At 40.4% G+C, this 22,939-nt stretch overlaps 1 protein-coding gene across 8 annotated transcripts in view; it reads right to left on the minus strand.

Moving 5' to 3' along the window:
- Positions 1–3,193: 3,193 nt before the first annotated feature.
- LOC134349550 (four and a half LIM domains protein 2-like) overlaps positions 3,194–22,939 on the minus strand; it is a 131,234-nt gene continuing 111,488 nt past the window's right edge. For 7 of the 8 annotated variants that reach the window (XM_063054040.1, XM_063054038.1, XM_063054039.1 and 4 more), the window contains 4 exons: positions 13,793–13,967; positions 8,745–8,914; positions 5,237–5,423; positions 3,194–3,938 (listed from right to left, as the gene is read on the minus strand). In XM_063054040.1, coding sequence (XP_062910110.1) covers positions 3,787–3,938; positions 5,237–5,423; positions 8,745–8,914; positions 13,793–13,967 — 684 coding nt within the window. In that variant the 3' untranslated portion in view covers positions 3,194–3,786. Of the gene's footprint in view, positions 3,939–5,236; positions 5,424–8,744; positions 8,915–13,792; positions 13,968–15,900; positions 16,019–22,939 lie in introns of those variants that run through there. The other variant, XM_063054046.1, reaches the window with a different exon arrangement.

Raw genomic sequence — 22,939 nt, forward strand, 5'->3', positions numbered from 1 at the left:
AAATGGTGTTGGATAGGCTGTTGAGTCTGAAGGCTGATAAGTCCCCGGGACCTGATGGTCTGCATCCCAGGGTACTTAAGGAGGTGGCTTTAGAAATCGTGGACGCATTGGTAATCATTCTCCAATGTTCTATAGATTCAGGATCAGTTCCTGCGGATTGGAGGGTGGCTAATGTTGTCCCTCTCTTCAAGAAGGGAGGAAGAGAGAAAACAGGGAATTATAGACCAGCTAGCCTGACGTCGGTGGTGGGAAAGATGCTGGAGTCAATTATAAAAGATGAAATTACAACACATCTGGGTAGCAGTAACAGGATTGGTCCGTGTCAGCATGGATTTACGAAGGGGAAATCGTGCTTGATTGATCTTCTGGATTTTTTTGAGCATGTGACTATGAAAATGGACAAGGGAGAGCCAGTGGATGTAGTGTACCTGGACTTTCAGAAAGCCTTTGATAAAGTCCCACATAGGAGATTAGTGGGTAAAATTAGGGCACATGGTATTGGGGGCAGAGTACTGACATGGATTGAAAATTGGCTGGCTGACAGAAAACAAAGAGTAGCGATTAACGGGTCCCTTTCGGAATGGCAGGCGGTGACCAGTGGGGTACCGCAGGGTTCAGTGCTGGGACCGCAGCTGTTTGCAATATATATTAATGATTTAGATGAGGGAATTAAAAGTAACATTAGCAAATTTGCCGATGACACAAAGCTGGGTGGCAGTGTGAAATGTGAAGAGGATGTTATAAGAATGCAGGGTGACTTGGACAGGCTGGGTGAGTGGGCAGATGCATGGCAGATGCAGTTTAACGTGGATAAATGTGAGGTTACCCACTTTGGTGGTAAGAACGGGAAGGCAGATTATTATCCAAATGGAGTCAAGTTAGGAAAAGGGGAAGCACAATGAGATCTAGGTGTTCTTGTACACCAGTCACTGGAAGCAAGCATACAAGTACAGCAGGCAGTGAAAAAAGCTAATGGCATGCTGGCCTTCATAACAAGGGGAATTGAGTATAAGAGCAAAGAGGTCCTTCTGCAACTGTACAGGGCCCTGGTGAGACCACACCTGGAGTACTGTGTGCAGTTTTGGTCTCCAAATTTGAGGAAGGACATTCTTGCTATTGAGGGAGTGCAGCGTAGGTTCACAAGGTTAATTCCCGGAATGGCGGGACTGTCATATATCGAAAGATTGGAGCAACTGGGCTTGTATACATTGCAATTTAGAAGGCTGAGAGGGGATCTTATTGAAACATATAAGAATATAAGGGATTGGACACGCTGCAGGCAGGAAGCATGTTCCCGCTGATGGGTGAGTCCAGAACCAGAGGCCACAGTTTAAGAATTAGGGGTATGACATTGAGAACGGAGTTGAGGAAAAACTTTTTCACCCAGAGAGTGGTGGATATATGGAATGCTCTGCCCCAGAAGGCTGTGGAGGCCAAGTCTCTGGATGCTTTCAAAAAAGAGATGGATAGAGCTCTTAAAGTTAGTGGAATCAAAGGTTATGGGGATAAGGCAGGAATTGGATACTGATTGTGGATGATCAGCCATGATCACAGTGAATGGCGGTGCTGGTTTGAAGGGCCAAATGGCCTACTCCTGCACCTATTGTCTATTGTATTCACTGGAATGTAGAAGGATGAGGGAGGATCTCATTGAAACGTTTTGAATGTTGAAAGGGCTAGACAGAGTAAATGAGGAAAGGATGTTTCTCTTGGTGGGGGAGGTCTAGGACAAGAGGGCACAGCTTCAGAATAGAGGGGTGTCCATTTAAAGCCGAGATGAGGAGAAATTTCTTTAGCCAGAGGGTGGTAAATTTGTGGAATTTGTTACCACAGACAGCTGTAGAGCCCAGGTCTTTGGGTGTATCTAAGGCAGAGACTGTTTGGTTCTTGATTGGAAACGGCATCAAGGGTTACAGGGAGGAGGTCGGGGAGTGGGGCTGAGGAGGGGAAAAAGGATCAGCCATGATGAAGTGGCAGAGCAGACGCGAAGGGCCAAATGGCTCAATGCTGCTCTGATGTCTTACGGTCTTATAGAAACTCCATTCCAGAGTTACGCAGCCTGATCACTTAGCTACCTTTTCTGGTGGCTGCGTAAAGGGGTTCCTTTAAGAACACCTTGATCACATATTTTCCTGAATACAGCCAGCCTGCAACCTGCGATATTCAAGGCAAGCCAATCTTGTGAACAAACATTTAGTACCTATATATGCAAATGGAAAGGCACAATGGCAATCTTTTTCATCCTTTGCCAATATGCTGGGAAGCACACCTCCAATATTGTTTGCACCTGTCCACTCACTACTTCCAAGATATTCCATTTGTTTTACACATCAACCATTTTCTAGGCCTTGACAGCTTTTTGTTTAATATGCACATGTGCCGTCGGGGAAATCTGTTTCCCTCTGTCCGCGCTATGACTCCCTTGTCATCAAAGGCTTTCATCACAATCTTAACTAGAAAAGAAAAACTTCTCCAGGAATCTGATTGGAAGTCTGATCAGAAGAAAGGTAAATCTGGATAAAGGTAATAAGTCATCTAAAATAGCTATTACACTGAGACTAATAAGTTATAATGGGATCTTTCTAAGAATGCTTTGACTAGTATGCAATGTTTGTTATACAGCACTACTCCACAAGAGGATATCATTCTACAAGTAGCAAATTCAACAGTCCATATGAGGTTCCCTGAAAATAATGAAAGACATTATTTTCAAGTATGCTATTGATGAAAATAAAGAAATTTCGAAGCAAAGGCATACTATTGTACCCAATTGCCAGAAAACCATCAGGAAGGGCAGGAGATCATGTCGAATTCCCAGCAGAGAATGGAGAAGGCAGGGGTTTATGTTGAATTCCCAGCAGAGAATGGAGAGGGCAGGGGTTCATGCCGAATTCCCAGCAGAGAATGGAGAGGCCAGGGGTCATGTCTAGTTCCTAGCACAGCAGCATAGTCAGTAATACATCTGTCTGTATTCTGTATATTACTATAGGGATCAGTTTTAGAGCTGATTCCTTTAGCTCTCTCATCTCTGCTTGCTGTGTGAAGTACTAACCTTCTGTCTATTGTGTACAAGAGCGATGTATTATTCACTAGTTAGAGAACGGCTGGATCCATTGCATGGAAAATATGGGTGTGTGGTTCAAATTTTTCAGCTATTCATAAATGGAGTACAGGAACATTTTTTTTTTCAATTTATTAATGCACTTAATACTACAAATATTTAATGCCTGAAAAAAAAATGAAATACAGATGAACCTACGATCATTATTTACTATTCACCTATGTAATCATGCAGTAAAATATAAGTTTTACTTTCAAACTTGTTTTGCCATAATTGATGCAAACAGCAGGCCAAATTATTTAGTTATAAGATCCTGCTTTCCAGCTCTGTTCAGTTCACAACCTGTTGCATGTTTAAATCTGTACCACTTCTATGATAAAAAGAAAAATCTTTCAGTGTTCTTTCATCAGAATTTTTATCCTTTGCTGAGACAAGGTGCACCATTACATTTTGGTCATTGAAGTACAGAGATATTTCATATTGTTTATTTCATCAGTGCCTTCCAATAAAATTAAAATAATAATTTTTCACTTGTCCCGGTGGACTCATGCAAACTTCCTTTGAATTCACAAATATTTCATAAACTGATTTTAATAATTTGTCTCAATTATCAAGCTCATACCATCGTGGGCAATTGGCACCATAGCAAGTGAGAGCCTGGTTATTTTGTTTTAATGCAGCTGCAGTCAAGGTTGCTATGAGATTGTTTCCTGGCCTATCTCCTCTTACAGATCTTTCCCACATTCAGGGCAAAGGATGTCATCGCGTTCTGTGAGGAAGCCACGGCCCACCAGGGATATGGAGCATTTCTTACAGTTGAAACAATCATTATGCCACTGACGTTCCTCAAATGAGATGTACTTGCTTCCCCCAAGACCTAAAAGAAAATTGTAAGGAGAAGGTAAACAGATGTTAATGAACACATCATAAACATCAGAAAGTCTGCAGATGCTGGAAATCCAAAGCAACACACACAAAATGCTGGAGGAACTCAGCTGGTCAGGCGGCATCTATGGAAATGAATAGATAGTCGAAGTTTCAGGCCAAGACTTCAGAATTGACTCATTTCGGAAGAACGGTCTCAGTTTGAAACATCAACTATTCCACAGATGCTGAGTTTCTCCAGCATTTAGTATGTGTGTTGCTTTTGACATACACATAGAGTGTCTTAGCAAGCAATGGGGAGAATTGTTGCTGGGAAACTCCAATAAATAGCTGAAACACATGAGAATTAGAGCTATCCTGCCTAGTTATTTATCAGAAACCTAATACCCTTAGTGCTGTTTCCGAAATGGTCCTGTCTTACTTGTTCAGGTTAAATTAAACATTGCAACCTCCAAATGCTGGTCTACTCTGAACTTCAAATCAAAACTCAGTTTATTACAAATGTCATCTATTTTCCTTCCATTGTATTTCTTGACACATCTCCATCATTACTGAAATTCCTATTCACATATTTTTCAACACAGGGCTCAAAGGTTTCATTGTCTCTCAGGTCAATGAATTAGGTTATGGACATCCCACTTTATTCTAAATCCTACCTGTGCGTTCCCCTGATATATTTTTCATTTGTCACTGTCCATGACAAGTTGATCACCATATGGAGACTATACTTTGCCTCTTGTCCAACTTGATCGCTTTACTTCCGTTGTTTTGTTTCACCTTTTTTTATTTACAGGTCAGATAATGAGATGTAATGTCTGCAATTAGTGTGACTTTTCAATAAAGATCAATGACTTTATGACAGATTTATTGCAAAACTTGAGCTAAATTATTTTGCCTTAGCGACTGCAGAAATAAAGAGTGACATCAAACTGAGAGAAAGGTAATATGAAGCTTATGGAAGTGGCAGATACAATTCAAATTGCAGAATGGGGGCAATTAACACTTTTAACAACTGGACGCTAATTTTGAATGCAGATAACCAACAAACCCTTTCCAATGAAAATCGAATGACTTCATCAATAGATGAAACAACACACTCTGTCAAATTACTACCCAAACAAGAAAGTAAAGTTTTCAACCCAAATTCTGCAGTATTCTAATCTGGTCTAAGCATTTCCCAGCTCCTGCTGTCAAGTGAACATGTCTTGCCAGGTTGCCAGTACGAAGGATCCACTGACCAACTGGCGATAATTTGCTCCTTTCACAACCTGCTCTTATTGAAGAACTTACCCACAATTGGATTGGTACAGCCAGCACACTTTTTGGCATAGAGATGACTGAAGCAATCCAGGCAGTAGGCACATTCATCTCGTGAGGTGAATTGCTGTCCACTCAGTGGTTTCTTACATCCTGTACACAGAAAACACTCTTTGTGCCAAGGCTGATCACGGTAAGTGACCCCTCCTGTGGTAATTGCCTGGTTACCAAGATAAAATATAGAATATTAGTTATTTCATTTTGAATGATTATACAATAACAGATCTTTAATTATAATGTTGAATCTATGGTAAAGAGAGGTAAAATCAGACAATTTCCTACTTTTATGAGTAAGAATTTACTTATGTACCAGAAGATATAGTCACTTTAATAAACAGATATTTCATTAATATAACTAGAGCACTGACTTACTTTAGTGATGTCTTAGCATTGTTGGAAAAAATATGTAAGATGCTATTTAAGTGACATTTATTTGTGAAAATAACTTTGAAAATGAGTAAATATTCTCATAACATTAAAGCTTCTGGTCGTGTTTCCATAGAAGCAAAGGAGTTAGCCAATCATTTGATTAATTACATGGCTTCTTTACCAACCAAAGAAATAGCTTTAAATCCTTACAGCCAATAAACCCCTGACAGTTCTCCATGGCTGATCATCATCTGGCTTTGCAGCAATTCAGCTCAAGTCACACATAGGTCTATGAGAAAGTCAATTGTGTGTACTGACGGTGAAGTCAACTTTGTTTTTCAAAAATATATTTTATTCATAAAGGTTGTAAACATAAAATATAGTACATTTGTTTATTACCATTCACTGAACTAGATAATAAAGGTAGATAACACCTTAATGTTAATATAAAGAAATACTTGGGTTCCTTAAGGTTGCTATAGCCAGGGATGGTAATGGGGATAAGCTCCCACTACCTATTAAATGCTCCCAATGGCGTGTGCCTCAAATAGCTTCTGACAACCAAGTCCAGCTCCTGGCCTTCATGTGTGGCTTAACTACTAAGCCCAGCAGAACTGCTTCTACTGAAGGGAGAAAGGGCAAAGGCGGGTTACTGGTGCCTTAAAACCAGTTGCTCCAGCCAAGTGGGACTTATCAGCCATGGTTGGCAGCTCATCCAGGAGAAGGAAAACTCTGATCTCAAACCTCCACTGCCTTGCAGCTATACCAACTCATGAGGAAGGCTTCAGGAGTAAACCCTGAGGGAAAAATCTGGAGCTGGAGTCTCTAAGTTCAATGCTGACTGGCAATTCCTGCGACACTTCTGGTACCAAACTGTATCTGTCTCTGCCGTTCCTCTGGGCTCATCAGATGCATGGAGAGGGGGAGCTTGCTACATTGGCAACAGCTTGTTCTCCGCATCGTACTGCCCAGGCCTGCATATCTAATCAGCTAGAATGTGATACCCATGGTCAACTGTGACCAACAGAGACCTCACCCAGTCACACTTAAATTAACGATGTCAAAGGATGTTACCTTGTTCAGGACTAGGATATCAAACCACAAGAAAGTGATGCTCAGGTGGTTACATGTTCTGCTGATTTGATACCTACATTTCAATAAATTCTCTACACCAACTTAGTTTTATCAAAGAGAACAGAGATGCAAGAGACTGCAGATGCTGGAATCGGAAGCAGCAGCAAGGTGCTGGAGGAATTCAACAGATCAGCTGGTATCTTTCAGGATACCTGGACTGAGCCAAAATGTCAACTATCCATTTCTATCTATAGATGCTGCCTTATCCACTGAGTTCTTATAGCATCTCGTTTGTTGGTCTCTTTGATCATACTTAGAGACAGTTATTATTGCTTCATGACTTTTTGATCAATGTTCTCCTAAATATTATTCTGTTAACTTCATTTTACTGGCATTCCATCGTCTTACCCTACCTCATGCCTTCAGCTTCCTTCCCTCGGCTGAATTGAAAGCAGGGAGAGTTCCTGTTCATGATTACTGTGTAGGAGCTCACTGGAAAGTTCAAATATGTATAATGAAAGGGATCAGTCTTAGAATATGCATACTGTGGAATATGTGCAGTGATGTTGCCTGGATTACAACATATCAGTTATGAAAGAAATCAGGTTAATTTTCCTTAGAGTAGGGGAGACAGGGGGGTTACCTGATAGTACAAAGTTATGAGGGTATTAGATAGTGAAGATAGTAAGAGTATCGTAGCACCTTGAGTTGAGTAAAATGAGGGCAGAGGTGTAAAGTGAAAGCTTTAGTTGAGATCTGAAGGGGGATTTTTTTTCCACTCACAGTGGTTCAAATCTGGAACACATTGTCTGAGGAGGTTGTCGAGACAGGGACTCACACAACATTTATGAAACATCTAGATAGGTGCTTGAATCACCAGCCATAAAAGGTATGGACTAAATGTTGATTTAAAAAATGGTAGGGATGGACATGATCGGCTGAAGGGCTAGTTTCTGTGCTGTGCTCTATAAAAGGACAATATTGTGACTCCACACACCTATACAAAATCAAAAGAATACAAGTTCTAGATATCTGAAATGGAAGCAGGCTAGTTAGCAGTTGTGCAGAGAGCGACAGAATTAATCATTCAGATTGATGATGTTTTGTCAGAAAAGTAAAATGGTTGAAGAAGACAGAGAAATAAAATATATCAGGATTGATTAATTATCAGACATTTGAAAGAAAGGAATAGGAATTTGAGCAATTAATCTCCAGACTGGTGGCAAATACATTCAATAGGTATAAAGGTGGTGAGTACTGGAGAAAGAGATCTATGAAGATGGTTAGAACCTAGCATGTTTGTTGTTTTATCATATTTTACCTTGTCAGATATGTGGCCAATCTACAAAAGTGAAACAGAAGACATTACCTTGGGTTTTTCAGCATGCACAATCCACTTTGCTTTTTCAAAAAGATGCAGAAAGATTCCAAGCAAAGTTTTCTAGCTATCGGTAACCAAAACAAAACACACACAAAAAAAATGTGGTTGCTGTAAATCTGAAATAAATGGTGGAGATACTTGTTAGGTCAGGCAGCATCAACAGAGAGAAAACTGCAATTAGTGATTCAGGTTGAAAGCAATAAATAATTCAGGTCATCAAACTGAACCATTAACTATTCCTCTCCATGGATGCAGTTGACTTAATTGATATCTCCAGTATTTTGAAAATGCTGAAGATACTCAGGATTTTCAGCTCCCTATATATTGAATCACTTCAGGGTCAGACAGTGGTACAACTTCAGCAATATGGTTTTAATACTGTGTTTGGGTGCTATCCGTATGGAGTTTTTCATTCTCCCTATGACTGTGTAGCTTGTTAAGGGTGATCCATTTCCCTCATGCATCCCAAAGAAGTGTAGGTTGGTGGGTTAATTGAAACTGTTAATTACCTCTGAGTGGGCATGAGTGTGTGAGGAGTTGAAGGGTATATGGAGTTTAAAATAGGATTTGGGTAAGTGGGTGCTGGATGGTCAGTGGGTAAGGGTCTGTTCTGTGCTCTATGACTCTACAACTCTTTGACTCTGTGATCTCGCTCACCTTCTTGCACTGCACACAGTGCATGGCAAACTGTTTTTCATAACACGGCACACAATAGTTTTGATCATTCTTGTGAATGAAGCTTTTTGTGCCCATTGGCTGTTGACAGTGATGACAAATGAAACAAGCCTCATGCCAGCTATTCCCCTTATGTTCCATCTTGCGAGTGCCTATATTTTTTTTGAGAGATGATGCAAAACAAATATTCAGTTGACACATCTTGCTTTCCCACCATCTAATTCTAAAACAGTAAAGAATTTGCTATTGTTCCTCCTATACCGGCCCAACGGAGCATGCTGTACAAGCAATTGAATATCAAGCAATTAAAACATACCTACTAACTTGAATCTTCTCAGAATACATTGGCTTATGACATTAAACTACGAAATCATAATTATTCTTTACAATCTGTTTGGCAATACAAAGATTTACCCAACAAAGATGAACTTTAATTATATGTTAAGTGAAGGAGATAATTCAACTAATGCATAACTTTCTTGTCTATCTTTAGCTTAAACTTTGAATTTTATCACATTTTATGCTTTGAAAAAAATTTTTTCTTTCCTAATGACTTTGGTGCAGGCAATAATGAAAACTGTCTTCTCCTGACCGTCAAGCAGCCAAACATGTGTGTGCTGTTTTTAGCTCAACTATTTAGAGAAAAAACAGTCATCAGCCTTCTTAATCTGTTTTGTGGCCTTAGAGGTTTTTAATAAATAAATGTAGAGTCACGAAGAAACCACTGTAGGCCAAGTTGTCAGTCTGACATCAATTTTAAGGCAATCAAGAGATAAGAGACATTCAGAGAAACTTCAAAGCAGCGCGATCTAATTGGATGGAGAAGTATCGGACCAAGGAAGCAGTAGAGGCTACCTCATTAAATATATTTAAGACACTGCTAGATAGATTTTTGTATAGTTGGAGAATTAAGGGTTATCAGGAAAAAGCAGATACAGTGCCTTGTAAAAGTATTCAGCCCTCAACCCTTTGTTCACATAAATGAGTATTACAACCAGGGACTTTGAACAATTTAACTGAGAATTTTTATTTGTGAATTACATGCTCTTTTTTTTTCAGAGTAGAGCCTAAAAAAATTGTAAAGCATGAGAAACTAAAAATTTAAAAAACTGCAATGTCAGCATTCAAAAATATTCATCCTCCTTTCCTCAGTACTTAAGTGAACCACCTCTCACAGTTAAAACAGCCAATAGTCTTTTTCAATAAGTCCCTGAACTTTCTACAACATGATAGAACAAGATTTGCCCATTCCTCCTTGCTCAAGCTGTGCTGGGTTAGTTGGGGAGCAGCAGTGGACAGCATTCTTGAAGTCTTGCCAGAGCTGTTTGATCAGATAAGGTCAGGACTCTGACTGCACCACTCAAGGACATCCGTTTTCTTCACCTGAAGCCTGCTATTGTGGACACTCTGTGCAATACTGTGCAAAACTACCATCACTTCTTATCTGGACGGTATGAATGTGTACCCATTACTCTATAATATTACAGTAATTCTTGCACTCATTGTGAACCTGGAAAACTTGTAATCATTAACTTGTTCACCTTGTACATCTTATTTTTAAGGTAAATTTTAAAATTCTTTCTTACTTCTCTTTTAATATTTGTATATCTTTGTACTTGTCATGCTGTAATTTCCTTTGGGATCAATAAAGTATCTATCTACAGTGCCTATAAAAAATATTCCTCCCCCCCCCCCAGAAATTTTCATGTTTTATTGTTTTACAGCATTGAATCACAATGGACTTAATATGGCTTTTTTGACACTGATCAACACAAAAAGACTCTTGCGTGTCAAGGTGAAAAGAGACCACTTCAAAGTGATCTAAATTAATTACAAATATAAAACACAAAATAATTGGTTACATAAGTATTCACCCCCTTCAAGTCAGTATTTAGTAGATGCATTTTGGCAACAACTACAGCCTTGAGTCTGTGTGGATAGGTCTCTATTTACTTTGCACATCTGGACACTGCAATTTTCCCCATTTTTCTTTATAAAACTGCACAAACTCTGTCAGATTGCATGGGGATCATGAGTGAATGGTGCTTTTCAAGTCCAGCCACAAATTCTCAATTGGATTGAGGCCTGGACTCTGACTTGGCCAGTGCAGGGCATTAACTTTGTTGTTTATATGCCATCCCTATGCAGCTTTGGCTTTATGCTTGAGGTCATTGTCTTGCTGGAAAACAAATCTCCCAAGTCGCAGTTCTCATTCAGACTGTGTGATATTTTCCTCTAGGATTTCCCTGTATTTTGCTGCATTCATTTTAAACTCTACCTTTACAGGCCTTCCAGGACTTGCTGCAGTGAAGCATTCCCACTGTATGATGCAGCCACACCATGCTTCATGGAAGGGTTGGTATGTTTTTGATGATGCACGGTGCTTGGCTTATGCCAGACATAGCATTTAGTTTGATGGTCAAAAAGCTCAATTTTGGTTTCATCAGCCCATAGAACTGTCTTCCAGCAGACTTCAGAATCTTCCACATGTGTTCTGGCAAATTCTAGCCAAGATTTCATGTGAGTTTATTTCAACAGTGGCCTTACCTTTGCCACATTCCCATAAAGCTGTGACTGGTGAGATACCCAGGCAACAGTTGTTGTCTGTGCAGCCTCTCCCATCTCAGCTACTGAAGTTTGTAACTCCTCCAGAGTTGTCTTAGGTTTCCTGGTGGCCTCCTTCATTAGTCCCCTTCTTGCACGGTCACTCGGTTTTTGAGGACGGCCTGCTCTAGGCAGATTTATAGCTGTGCTATATTCTTTCCATTTCTTGATGATTGACTTAACTGTACTCCAAGGAATACTTAGTGACCTGGAAATTTTCTTATATCGATCTCCTGACTCATGCTTTTTGATAACCATTTCGCAGGGTTGCTTGGAGTGTTCTTTTGTCTTCTTGGTGTAGTTTTTGCCAGAATACTTACTCACCATCCATTGGACCTTCCAGATACAGGTGTATTTTTACTACAATCAATTGGAACACCTTGACTGCACACAGATCTCAGAAAGCAGATCTCCATTTAACTAATTATGAGAATTCCAAAACCAATTGGCTGTACCAGTGATGATTTGGTGTATCATATCAATTATTTTGCGGTTTATATTTGTAATTAATTTAGATCACTTTGTGGAGATCTGTTTTCCATTTCACATGAAAGAGTCATTTTCTGTTGACCAGTATCAAAAAGTCAAATTCAGTCCACTGAGATTCAATATTGTAAAACAATAAAGCATGAAAACTTCCAAGGGGGGGTGAATACTCTTTTTAGGCACTGTATCTATCTACGGTATCTATCTCCATGGTTGCTCTGGCAGTGTGCTTTGGATCATTGTCCTGCTGAAAGACAAACTTCCTCCCCAGTTTAAGCTTATTGGCAGAGGCTGGAAGGATTTTATCCAGGATCTCTGTGTATTTATCTGCATTCATCTTCCCATCAATCTTGACCAGATTTTCAGTCCCTGCTGCTGAAAAGAATCCCCATAGCATGATGCCACCTCCACCATACTTTACAGTAGGCTGGTGTTACTTGGCTGATGATGCCACGTTATTAGATTAATGCCACATGTACAGTTAGTACTGAGACCAAAAAGTTTCACTTCAGTCTCATCTGACCACAAGACCTTCTTCTACATCTTTACAGTATCTTCTAAGTGACACTTTGCAAAGTCTTAATGGGCAAGGATATGCTTTTTTTAAGCCAGGGTTTTTTCCCTGCCACTCTTTAAGCACCCTTTTTGTGCAAGACATTAGAGATTGTGGAGCTATACACTTCATTTCCATTTGCAGCTCACTCAGAGTGAATGTTGGCATCACGGTAACCTCCCTTACAAGAGCCATTATTCTGTAGCGACAAAGTTTAGAGGGGTGGCCTCACCTAGGTAGTGTGACTGTGGTTTCATGTATCTCCACTATTTCATGATGGGGACTGCACTGAGCTCCAAGGTACGTTCAATGCCTTTGTACACTTCCCCAAATTTGTGCTTCTTTATTATCATTTCCCTCACTTGCCTTGAATGCTCTTTTGTCTTCATTTTGGTTTGTCTGTTGAAAATCTACCACACCGTTGGACCTTGCAGAGATAGTGGGGATATTTATTCGTGATCCTCCAATTTTCTGCATCAACAAATTGGGTGAGTTGGTAAGATAATATACAGCATTCCACTTGAGGAAAGTTAGCATAGTCATTACAAAGGGGATGAATACTTTTTCACCCTCACCATTTTGTTTTTTAATTTTTAGTACATTGCTGATAGGTTTTGAAATTTTTCTTTTTATTTGACATGATGCTCAATGTGTAGATTAGCTCAAAAAATCCTATCTCAATATATTTTAAGTTTAGAAAATAGGACAGTAAAATGTGGAAATAGTCATGTGGACTGAATACTTTCTCAAGGCACTGTAAGTGGAGTTGAGTCTACGGCCAGATTAGCCATGATCTTATTAAATGGCGGAGCAGGCTCGACTGGCCAAATGGCGTACTCCTGCTCCTATTTCTTATGTTCTTATGATCTGAAGAAACAGGGGCGAGAAGCCAAATACAGTAGCTGACCTGCTTCAATTTCTTTATTTCTTACCTTATTACCTTACCAGTGTGCATTATCTATAAAATGCACTGTAGAAATTCACTGGTCTTCTTTGACAACTGCTCCTAAACTTGCAGTCTCTGCTACCTAAAAGTGTGTGACCTGAAAATGAACATTACAGAGGCACATACTGTATAGAGCAGGGGTTCCCAACCTTTTTTTTAATACCATGGACCAATACCAGCAGCATGGAGACCATGGAGCCCAGGTTAGGAACACCTGGTATAGAGATACAGCATGGCACAAGGTTCATTTTCAAGTTGTATGCTGTCCTAACTTGGAAGTTTATCTCCATCATCCTGATCTGCCATACTCAACAGCACCATGGGAGTACCTCCAACACAGGAACTGAAAGTATCTTCCCAAAGGCAAATGATGATGAATAGACATTCTTGGCATATAACCTACAAATAAGCAAAAAAAAAAGTTCAAAGTTTTGCTCCTACCTGGAATGATTGCTTTCTTGCATTCCTGACACTTCGAGGAATACTCATTGGTGTAACACTCTGTACAGAACAGCTGTTCATCCTTGGCAGCAAATGGCTTATCCACTAGTGACTGCTTGCACAGGAAGCAGTTGAAACAGGCTTCATGCCAGTGACGGTCTTTGTAGGACAAGTCCTGTGGGAATCAAAATATATAATAAAAACAAATAGCTAAAGCATCTCAAATTGCATACTAAGCGCCTTTCAGTTTTTTTAAAATTAAAGTTAATGTTCTTTACTCTGTCCATGGAAGGAGGGAAGTCTTAATATGTTTGGTAGATAACACAGATGTTTCTGGTTTACATTTTTGTTTGACAATTAAAAGCATGAGCGGGTCAAAAATGATCTTGAACATATGCACAGGAAGTGCTGCACTAATAACTTAAGAAGTATGAGCACAATAACTCCCACGGAGATTTATTACTGTGGAAAAGGGGAGTAAAAACTGTCAACTTCTTTGGAAAGTATAATCAACCTTCTGAGGTTTGCCTGCAATGTAATTTATCTTTAAGTTTTTCCCTTTTGTTGCATTTTTTTATAATGTACATAGGTCAATGTTCATAATGCAGAAGTGAAGTGATAATTAATGACCAAGAAGGATGGTGAAGGAAAGCAGAGGACATTACCCACATGGACTTTAGCAAGGCCTTTGACAAAGTCCTTCATGGGAGGCTTGTCCAGAAGATTAAGTCACTTAGCATTCAGGAAGAAGTAGCTAATTGGAGTCAACATTAGCTTAGTGGGAGAAGCCAGGGAGTGGTGGATGATGGTTGTCTCTTTGACTGGAGGCCTGTGAGTAGTGGTATGCGGCAGGGATCGGTGCTGGCTCCATTGTTGTTTATTATCTACATTAATGACTTAGATGATAATGTGGTAAACTGGATCAGCAAATGAGTAGATGACACCAAGATTAGAATTATAGTGGACATAGGAAAGGTTATCAAAACTTGCAGCATGATCTTGACCATCTGGGAAAATGGGTTAAAATAATGGCAAATAGAACTTAATGCCGACAAATGTGAAGTGTTGAACTTTGGGAGGACTAACTAGGGTAAGACTTACAGATTGAATGGCCAGGCTCTGAGCCATGAAATAGGAAAAAGGGACCTGGGAATGCAGTTCTATAATACCTTGAAAGTGGTCTCACAGGTAGAAAAGGTTACAAAGAGAGCTTTAAATATATTGGCCTTCATAAATCAGAGCATGCAGTACTGGAATTGGGATGTTATATTGAACATCGGAGAGGCCAAATTTAGAGTATTTTGTGCAGTCTTGGTCACTTGCCTAACAGGAAAGACTTTAGTAAGTTTAAAAGAGTGCAGAGAAAATTTACAAGTATGTTGCTAGGGTTTGATGGCCTGAGTTAAAGGGAAAGATTGAAAAGGTTTGGACTTCATTTCCCTCCACACAGGAGAATGAGGGGTCATTTAGAATTATACAGAATCATGAGAGGTATAGATAGGATGAATGCATGCAGTCATTTTTCCCTCAGGTTGAGTAAGTCTAGAACTAGAGGTCATGGTTTTAGAGTGAAAGGTGAAATATTTAAGGACAATCTGAAGGGAAACTTCTTCACTCAGAGGGTGGTGCATGTGTGGAACAAATGACCAGCAGAATGATAGATGTGGGTTCAGTTGTAATACTTAAGAGAAGATTGGATGGGGTTTGGAGGGATATAGTCCAAGAGCAGGTAAATGGGATTAGATAGAAGATCGGGTTGGCAAGAACTAGATGGGCTGAAAGGCCTGTTGACAGAAGACTACATGTTGCTACTTCAGTGTAATATACAGCCAAGCACAAAACAAATATAACACAACATGACCAACTGGTCCATCAAGCTTATACTATCTATTATTGTGCTATCTGTACAAACTTTTAAATGCTTTACACCCAAGCACTCTCCCTTTCCCCACCATCTTCCACAATTCCTATTACAGCCACATAATCTTCTGAGAGAGATCAATAAGCAAGGAAGAATGTTTTTGGTAAAAAGTCAATAAAATTCTGTCTAATTGCCTTATGTAATCATGCATGTTCAATAATACCCTGGTTACGAATACTGCTCTTACCCTCCTCTTAAAACCACGTTGACTGCATAGTGGTTCTACTGGTTGAGTTGTTGTTTCAAAGTTCCAATAACCCTGATTTGACAGTGACTTCCAGTGGTGTCTGCGTGCTCCCTCCGACTGTGTGAGTTTACCTCCAGTGCTTCAGTTGCTTCCCACAATCAAAAGACACTGGTTGGTGGGTTGACTGGCTACTGCAAAGTGTCTTTAGTATACATATTGTAAGAGAATCAATGGGTGTATTTGAGAGTCGTTTTGAGGAAAGAAATGAGGAATGGGGATGACGAAATTCTTCTGTAAGGCATCTTCACCTCAATGAGCTGAATAGTCTCCTTCTCTACTGTAAGGAAATACGGAACATTGCACTCACATGAACTTGTAAAGCTCCGATTTGAATTATTGCAGCATTTCAGAGTCACTGCTAGCACTAGTAACTTAATCCAGTGACCCACGGCACAAAGAGCTTCCTGCCTTCTCAGCTATGATTTACAAATATATTGCACAAATGGGGCCCAGTTGATGGTTTTGTGCTGAATTATTGACATAAAGATAAAATTTTCAATATTACCCCAATGGCCTAAATTAGTGTTGTGGAAAACAAAAATTAAACAAAATCAAAAGAAATCAACACACTCCGCTTTTCCCAGATGTACACCATTCTTTTTCTGACAGAAAAAGTACCTTTCATGCTTTGGCGTGTTTCCAGTAAATAAATAAACCAATCTTTCTAAAAAAAAGTTTAGAAGATGACTTACTATTTTTCACTTCCATTGTATTTAAAGTAAGTTCAAAACACATTTTTTCAGAGAATTGAATGGTACCTCATTGCAGTTTTAACTGGAAATAGGCAAGACAATTATTCAGCAATAATTCTCAAATTGTAATGGGGCCAGTTGTATTATATTCAGGGCAACAAAGAAGCTGCTATAAATGTCATTCTTGCAGGAGGTTGGATGAAGATTTAAACCATCTTTAAATTCTGCCATATGTCATCTGTGGCAGCCAAGTAACGTTGTTTACAACAATATGTCAGAAATATATTTGCTGAAAATGTTATAATAAGGGATGGGTTGATGCCAAAATAACATTAACCACACATGTTGAAATGACCTTAGATTTCATAATCTCAACTCTTAGACCATATTTTGCAATCGGTCTAAAAGTGTGGAATTAGTATGCCTCAGTTTTTAACTCCTGAAGTAGCACCAATCATTGATAGAGCAGAATGAGTCATAAATAGAAATAGAAATTTATTTACCTCTTTTACTTTCTCATGTATAGTATTCAGCACTTACAAAAGAAAATTTAAAAAATAAATACTAGGCAATAAAATTAATAGATTATGAAAAGTTTTCAGGATGTTCAGCCATCATCAAACTAAAGTGCTGTCATTGTTGAGCCATGAATATGTACAGTATTTTTAAAGTTCCAAAACAATCAGAAAGTATTTTAAAACCAATCCTTCATTGGAAGAAACAAAAACTTGAGATAAAAAAATGTATTTTATCAGAATTCTTCTATTTTTTATTATCTTAAACCACTAGGCTTAAGAACAGTTGTGTGGCGCGTGGCGGTTTGGGCGTTGGCCTAGCGATCTGAAGGTCGTGGGTTCGAGCCTCGGTCGAGGCAGCGTGTGTGTCCTTAAGTAAGGCATTTAACCACACAATGCTCCAGTCTACCCAGCTGAGAATGGGTACCAGCAAAAATGCTGGGGGTTAACCACGTGATAGACTGGCGTCTTATCCGGGGTGGGGGGGGGAGTCTCGTACTCTCAGTCGCTTCACACCACGGAAACCGGCATAAGCACTGGCCTGATGGGCCACAAGGCTAGTGACAGACTTTAATAATTAATCAAGAACAGTTACTACCCCTCAACCATCAGGCTCTTGAATAAAAGGGGGTAATGACACTCATCATCACAACCAATGATCTCACTTTAAGGACTCATATCATATGCTCTTGTTATTTATTGCTATTTATTCATATTTGCATTTGCACAGTTTGTTGTCTTCTGCACTCTGGTTGATCTTTCACTGATCCTGTTATAGTTACTATTCCATAGATTTGCTGAGTATAACGCAGGAAAGTGAATCTCAGGATAGTATATGGTGACATATATGTATTTTGGTTATAAAATTTAGTTTGAACTTTCAGTTTTTTGAACTCCTAAGTATTTGAATCAATTTGCATACTTGTGGTAAAAGCAAAATGATCCCCATGCTAATTGGCATTCCACATATCCAAGCTCTGGATGTTTTGGAAAGCAATTATTTTAACAGCAATTAAAGCATATTATTTCAACTATGGAGAAAAGAATACCCTCCTTTCCACAAAGCAGCTTGTCTGACATTTGCAGCCAAATTCCCTGAAGCATGTGAGTCTTGGAAAGCCAGGTCCCAAGATGCCATGTGTTCTATCATTCTGCCTGTTGCACACATGCATGAGCATACAATGTCTGTACATGATCTCAGAACTTGCATATGTTCTCAGGCAACATGCATATGTCATCAATTATTATTAAGTCACTTCTCAACCCCCACGGATGTATTCATTTCATTCTTCAGTAATTCCAATCATACCAAGGACTAAATCTTCTCCAGCATTTCCTGTTGGAGAACTCTTATCATTTACACCTTTGCCCAAGTCATCTTCCTTCTCACGCAGCATGCACAGATCCTTAAGCAGCGTGTGCAGGTCATCATGCTAACAAAAACCTGGAGCAAATGATTCTGCTATCTGAAGATGAAAAGCGGTAAAAGGTTGATTATGTTCATCCATTTAATAATCTAAGAAAATCCAAGTGTTTATCAGGTGGAAATATAAGGTATCTGCAAGTTATCTTACAATGGAAGACTCCAAAGTAAACTAAATTTCACATCAGGAATGTTCCTCCCGGGATCACAAAACATTGCTGGCCGGCAAAATGCTTTCTCCCATGTGAACTCAGGCCCCATCTTCCCTCTAATTCCACTCCCTTCTTCTCAATGCATCTAGTTCTTGCAGAGAATGCCAAAGCTTTTGGAAGTGTTATACTAAGTGAGGAAATTAAAATATCCATATCGTCATGAAGAAATAAATAAGGCAAGGTGTGGCTAAACAGTGGAAGTGGAATAAAGCAAAAGATTTTGATAGATGATAAAAGCTGGATTTCAAAATCAACAGCTCTTTATAGGGACTGGATGTGCAAACCAGAAGTAACAGCAACAACCTCAAATCATACAGCTCTTACTATCGAGCAAAAATGTACCCTGGCATTATAACATTTTTTTTTAAAGATGCAGAGTCATATTACCAGATGCTAAAAGGATGGCAAAAAGCATAGTTGAGGAGGTAGGTTTAAAACTGTTTCTTGAAAGAGGAAAGGAAGATTTTGAGTTGGGTTGAGGTAAGGGTAGAGTTAGATAATACTGCACAATGGAAATGAGCTAGTCTCTGTGATGGACCAGGCAGGATCAGGTATGAAAACAAGGTTGCAAGCAACTTGGTTCACTTTCAGACAGTGACAGGAATGAAGTTGTTGGTTAGTAAATAGGCAGAACCAGTACCTTTGGTTTTCTGAATGGTCTTTTTGAAACAAAGTTCTCATCTAGTAATGGAACTTAAACAAGCACTGATGATTTAATGACAATAGTCGGAGAGACTTAGCACAGGAGAGCATTCAGATGATTTCATTCTGGTTCAGCTCAAGTTTACACAGGTCGGAAGCTAGGAGACTGGTAAAGTTAGCATTACTGACACTTAACGGGAAAGAACACCGGGGCAAAATAAACATTAGAGGTTTTGAGCAACACACATCAAAGTTGCTGGTGAGCGCAGCAGGCCAGGCAGCATCTCTAGGAAGAGATACAGTCGACGTTTCGGGCCAAGACCCTTCGTCAGGACTAACTGAAGGAAGAGCTAGTAAGAGATTTGAAAGTGGGAGGGGGAGGGGGAGATCCAAAATGATAGGAGAAGACAGGAGGGGGAGGGATGGAGCCAAGAGCTGGACAGGTGATTGGCAAAGGGGATATGAGAGGATCATGGGACAGGAGGCCCAGGGAGAAGGAAAAGGGGGAGGGGGGGAAACCTAGAGGATGGGCAAGGGGTATAGTCAGAGCGACAGAGGGAGAAAAAGGAGAGAGAGAGAAATGGGGTACGAGGGGGAGGTGGGGCATTAGCAGAAGTTAGAGAAGTCAATGTTCATGCCATCAGGTTGGAGGCTACCCAGACAGAATATAAGGTGTTGTTCCTCCAACCTGAGTGTGGTTTCATCTTTACAGTAGAGGAGGCCGTGGATAGACGTATCAGAATGGGAATGGGATGTGGAATTAAAATGTGTGGCCACTGGGAGATCCTGCTTATCCTGGCAGACAGAGCGTAGGTGTTCAGCAAAGCGGTCTCCCAGTCTGCATCAGGTCTCGCCAATATATAGAAGGCCACATCGGGAGCACCGGACACAGTATATCACCCCAGCCGACTCACAGGTGACGTGTCGCCTCACCTGGAAGGACTGTCTGGGGCCCTGAATGGTGGTAAGGGAGGGAGTGTAAGGGCATGTGTAGCACTTGTTCCGCTTACAAGGAAAAGTGCCAGGAGGGATGGGGGGGATGAATGGACAAGGGAGTCACGTAGGGAGCGATCCCTGTGGAAAGTGGGGGGGGGGTGAGGGAAAGATGTGCTTAGTGGTGGGATCCCGTTGGAGGTGGCAGAAGTTACGGAGAATAATATGTTGGACCCGGAGGCTGGTGGGGTGGTAGATGAGGACCAGGGGAACCCTGTTCCTAGTGGGGTGGCGGGAGGATGGAGTGAGAGCAGATGTGTGTGAAATGGGGGAGATGCGTTTGAGAGCAGAGTTGATGGTGGAGGAAGGGAAGCCCCTTTCTTTAAAAAAGGAGGACATCTCCCTCGTCCTGGAATGAAAAGCCTCATCCTGAGAGCAGATGCGGCGGAGACGGAGGAATTGCGAGAAGGGGATTGCGAGAAGGTTTTGAACTTTGCATTTTATCCATTAACAAATCAGGTGCAGATTAATGACTAGTCAGGTTAGATTTATGGGTTTCCACTCAAACCTCGCCGTATCGGGACAATCATGGTAAGATGTCAAACATGGTAAGATGGTTCTTCAAAGGAAGGAAAGTGCTATGTTTGTGGATTGTCCTGAGGGTCATTTACAACTTTGCCTGGGTGATAACAAGATGCAACATACTGCTGGCCTTTGCAGAACTTGTTCTAACTTTGCTAAAGCAAAATCAGGAGCGGCATGATGATCTGTACAACCAGGTTACCATTACGGCAGTGATGTTAAATACAGACCTTGACACTGTCAACACCACCCCAACCCAGCCCCTATACACTATATTTGGTTTGTAAAACATGTTACTCTGGGTCAGGGATTGACTAGTGTTACATCCCATCAGTCTCCTATCGGTCCATGTAATGTAGCAATGTTAATGAGTTGTAAATGTAATGCATTGGAAAGACCCAGTTGAGGAAAGGAGAACAAAATAACCAGAAAACAGCTAATGCAGTCAGATATTGAGAGGCTGCGGAAAACAGACTAATCTTGATGAAGGGTCTTAGCCCAAAACGTCAACTGTTTTCTCTTTTCCATAGATGCTGCCTGACCTGCTGAGTTCCTCCAGAATTTTGGTACGCGTTGCAGATTTTCTTGTGTTTTAGGTGAGCAATTAGTTAACTAATCTCAGCTGGGAACGTTGTTGAGGGATCAGAATTACCCAGAGCTGCTTGGCTGAGAATGAGAAACCCTGCAGTGTGAATACTACTGATTGATGTTCAAGGCTAGAACTGCATATGAGCGTTCAGTGGCAATAAATGTGACATTAGCAATTACATAATTGAACAGAGTGACGGCACTCATGGATCAACAAAAGAGATTCTGAAGATGCTGGAAATCCAGAGTAAAATACACACAAAATGCTGGAGGAACTCAGCAGGTCAGGTAGCACCTATGCATAGGAATAAGCAGTCAATATTTTGGGCTGAGTACCTAGCAATACAAATTCTCAAGTTACAGCATATAATTGGAATTGTGCCAGACAGAACTGAATGGACTATAAAATGATCTCCATAGCTTTGCACATAAGAACATTAACACGTTGCAAGCTAGGTGTATTGACAGTTCCATCCCCACTTCAAACAAGTTGCGCTCATGTAGGGAGCACTGTCAGAAGGAAGTGAAATGCTGAAGGCCAATGAATGTGATCCATATACTCCTGTTTGCTTCTGAGGCAAGATTACCCATAATAAATACATTTAACTGCTGGAAAAATATCACCAATGGTGTCTCTGAAAAATCTGCCAAATTCACTGGAAGAATATGGGAACTAAACTCAATGTCCTCACCCAGGCAAATATCCCTAGAATTAAGGCCCTATTTGCCTCAGTTAAGCCATGTCACCGTGCCCAATACCAGACTCCTGAAACAACAATTGTCTGGCTGACTGAAAACAGTATTTCAGGATGTTCTCAAAGACTCCTTGATAAAATACAATATCCTTACAGCCTCCTGGGGATCCTCGGTCCCCGACCATTCAAAATGCAAAAGGACTATTTGGACTGACATTGAGTATCTTGAGTCTGTGCGTCAGGAGTATACAGACGCCCCAAGGGAACAGGTAAAGGAGTGCATATCTCACAAACTACCCAAACTACTCTCTCTGTTGGGTTCTGTAGGGATTCAGAGAATGATCCTAGGAATGAAGGGGTTAATGTGAGAGGAGTGTCCAATGGCTCTGCTCCTGAACTCACTAGAATTTAGAAGAATGGAGGGGAATTCTCATCGAAAACTACCGAGTATTGATAGAGTGGACTTGGAGGGGATGTTTCCGATAGAAGGAGAGTCTAGGCCGAGAGGGCACAGGCTCAGAATTAAAACAGAGATGAGGAGGAATTTCTTCAGCAGAGGGAGGTGAATCTGTGGTATTCATTGCCACACACAGCTGCAGAGTTCAAGTCATAGGGTATATTTAAAGCGGAGGTTGATATGTTCTTGATTCGTAAGAGTGTTAAAGGTAATGGGGAGAAGCTGGTGAATCAGGCTGAA

This window comes from Mobula hypostoma, chromosome 7 (genome assembly GCF_963921235.1).
Source record: "Mobula hypostoma chromosome 7, sMobHyp1.1, whole genome shotgun sequence".
Classification (NCBI taxonomy): Eukaryota; Metazoa; Chordata; class Chondrichthyes; order Myliobatiformes; family Myliobatidae; genus Mobula; species Mobula hypostoma.